The sequence below is a fragment of the Pterocles gutturalis genome, unplaced genomic scaffold, assembly GCF_000699245.1.
Source record: "Pterocles gutturalis isolate BGI_N339 unplaced genomic scaffold, ASM69924v1 scaffold19959, whole genome shotgun sequence".
NCBI classification, from domain to species: Eukaryota; Metazoa; Chordata; class Aves; order Pterocliformes; family Pteroclidae; genus Pterocles; species Pterocles gutturalis.
Window position 1 is genome coordinate 13395 of NW_010131119.1, and position 3156 is coordinate 16550.

General features: G+C 57.5%; 1 protein-coding gene across 1 annotated transcript in view; it reads left to right on the forward strand.

Annotated features, from left to right (window-relative positions):
* Window positions 1-3151, forward strand: part of LOC104466920 (netrin-3-like) — a gene marked incomplete at its 3' end in the record, with an annotated part of 8141 nt that extends 4990 nt beyond the window's left edge. Inside the window, 1 exon segment of the mRNA XM_010080495.1 lies at window positions 3099-3151. Within this exon segment, the coding sequence (XP_010078797.1) occupies window positions 3099-3151 (53 nt within the window).
* Between the last annotated feature and the right edge of the window lie 5 nt (window positions 3152-3156).

Sequence of the window (3156 nt, forward strand, 5' to 3'; positions counted from 1 at the left end):
AAGGGGCTTTTCTGGTCTCGGTTCCCATCCCTGGGGCAGAGGTAGAGCCCCATCCTGTCCCGCCATCCTGGCCGGGCTCTCCTCCAGCCAAAGCAGGGGTGTAGCTCAGATCCGCTGCGGGTTGGCAGCCGCGGCCAGTCTAGGGTTTCGCTGAGCCGGCTGCCTTCGCTAATTGTTCCCAGGGAATTGTAGGGGCGGTGAGCGCCACTCCTGCCCTGCAGGCTCCGTCGCTTGCGACATGTGTGCCCCGGTGCACGGCACTGCCCGTCCTGTGCCGGGGTCCCTGCCCCAAACCCCTCCTGCTCTCCCCCCAGGCTCCTCCATCCCCAGCAGCCCAGGGGAGAAGAGGTTGAGGGGTGGCCAGGGCCCAGGCAGGCATTCAAACACCATCAAAAGGGGGACAGAAGGTTGCTCCATTGCAAGGTGTCGACATTTAATTAGTCTATTATTGTAAATTATTAGATCTTGTGATTGTTTAATTGATCATATGATTGTTTAATTGGGCATACTGTACAAGGGTGGAAGCGAGCTACCACGTAATTAGCCCCAAACTGTGCAATTAAATTCTTATTAATACCCCAAACAGCAGGGAACATTCAAGCCTTTAATTAGTGATTAACAGGAGACAGACAGAGCTTGCAACCGAGTCGCCGCTGAGGAACAGAGCAAGTATTTAGCTGGGTATGGGGGGGACTCGCCTGCCTCGATTAGCACCGGATGGCTGCGCCGGGGGGGAGAGGGGATGGTCACGCGTGCTGGTGTGACCCTGTCCCTGTGCAGGGGACAGCCACCCATCCCAGTGAGGCCAAGTTCAGCCAGGTCCCCATGTCAGCCGGCCAGGATCGCGCCAAAATCCCAGCTTGGCTCCTGCTAAGCTGACAGCGGTTTGCTGACACCAACCTGGGCTGGGAGCACCCACCTGGCGTGGACAGCATCGCTGCCTGTGGGCAGAGGGGATGATGCTGGACAGCAAGAGGAGGTTTCTCCCCACAAGCCGGCTCCTGGGAGGATCCGCAGCACGTTCCCAGGGAACGGTGGTCCAGAGCAGAAGGGGATGTGCCAGTCAGGAGGGCTCCCAGCCTGCAGCAGGGTTGGTGATGCCATGAAAAGGCCCCAGCCAGTTACTCTGTCACCGATTAAACTGGAGGCAGAGAGGGACCCACTCCGAGGGCAGCGAATCATTTACCTGACCTTTCTCGTCCACTGCCCATCGCCTCCCCTCTGGGCTGCTGGCCCTTCTTCCCCAGAGGATGCCAAGGGCTCACAGGGGAGGCCCCAAGCGTTCCCAGCAGGGACAGCAAAGCTGCCTTTTGGGGTGACCCAACTGGCCTTTCAGTGATGCAAGGGAACAACAAGGCCCCTCTGCCCCCCAAAATTGCTCCTTTTCCAGAGTTATGTGTGGCTGCCTTGGTTCAGTGGCATGAACCACCCTGGCTTGTCCCTGTCCCATTATCTGGTGAGTGCAAGAGCAGCCTGGATGTCGGGGCACTTCACCACATCTCTCCTGGCCCCATCAGAGCCTGGCTGAGCATCAGCATCATCCCAGGCTGCCCGGGACCATGGGCAGCGCTTGCCGCTCTCCCTCCCAGCACCTAGCCCCTTGTCAGTATTTGCCTCAAAAATCCCAATTTTTCACCAGCACTGAAAAAACCAAATGAGCTCAAAAGGTACAAGCCCCAAAGGCACCTACCGCCCCGCTGCAGTGTTATTTTGATGCCTGCCATGTGATTTTTACGCTAATCTCATAAAGCGGTGGAGCTCCGGGGCAGCTGAGGTTTGAGTGCATGGTGCCGGCAGCACCGGGGGCCGGCACCAACCTTTCACTCAACTCATTTAAGCCTCTGAAAAGGCTCTTTTTTAGGGCTGGGGTTTGCTCCGGCTTTCTTCCCCCAGCAAATCCAAGGCCGGAGTGACAAGACAGGCAAGGGAGCGTTTGATCTGCGTGGGCTGAAGCTCCCACCGGCGCTGCTGGCCAGGGGGGAGGCAACTTCACACGACCGCCAAGCCAGGCCTAAGCAGTTAAATCTGGGCTGACATGTTAATGAATTTCACAGTACGCCTGGAAAAACTCTCACCCAACCTCAATTTACCGGCACAGGGAGGGGGCCAGGGCTGGGGGGAGGAGGGCGTTGTGTTTTGCTGAAGGAAATCTTGTTCCCATTATCTTTTTGCGAGAGCATTAATCAGGAACGGGCATTTCTTTGCCTTTTTATCTCGCACACATGGAATCAGGCAGGGGGTCTGCACGGTTCCTGTGGCTAATGAAAAAATAGCATGTGTGTGTGTATGCGCATGTGCATCCGTGCATGCATATTCATGCGTGTGTATGTATGCACACAGGTGAGCATGTGTAGGAACGTGCGTGCTTGCACGTGTGAGCCTGTGTGTTTGTGTGCATGCTTGTGCACACGTATGTGGATATTTCTGTGCATATCCGCATCAACGCACGTCCATGTGTACACGTATGTGCGCACATGTGATGGCATGTGGATATTCAGGTGCACGTTTCTGTGCATGCATGTTCACATGTACATGCTTGTGCATGTGAGCTTGCGTGTGCTTGTGCACATTTGTGTACGTGCATGCATGGGTTGCTGTGTGGGCTTCTTTGTGTGTGTACACATGCACACAGGGTAGAGCCTCTAATACAAGGAATTTGGGGGCTGTGTTGCTAACACTGAGGATGGCACCCTGGGAGGCAGCAGGGGCAACACCATTGCACCCCCTGGCATGAGGTGGGTGGTCCTGGCAAAAGGCCGGCCGGGCTCTGTCACCAGAGCTGCAGGTGCCCGGCTGGCACTGCCAGACCCCCCAGCTGCAGCCCTCCATCCTGTACTTGTCTGCCTTCAGCCAAAAAACCCGTCCCCTCTCCCCTCTGCCCTGCCCTCCCGGCACCAGCCCCGTGGGGTGGTGGATGCTGCACATCTGGACTGCACGTTGGGGCCAGCTGTGCCGTGCCGTGCCCTGCCCGTCCTGCTCCCCCAGCGCAGGCAGCCTTGGCCTCCAAGCAGCAGCAGGGGGCACAGGGGTAGCTCCAGCCCACCCAGGGGGTTCCCAGGTTTCGCCTCCAGCCCTCACCCTTTCTCCTTCCCTTGCAGCCTGCAACTGCAACTTGCATGCCCGGCGCTGCCGCTTCAACATGGAGCTGTACAAGCT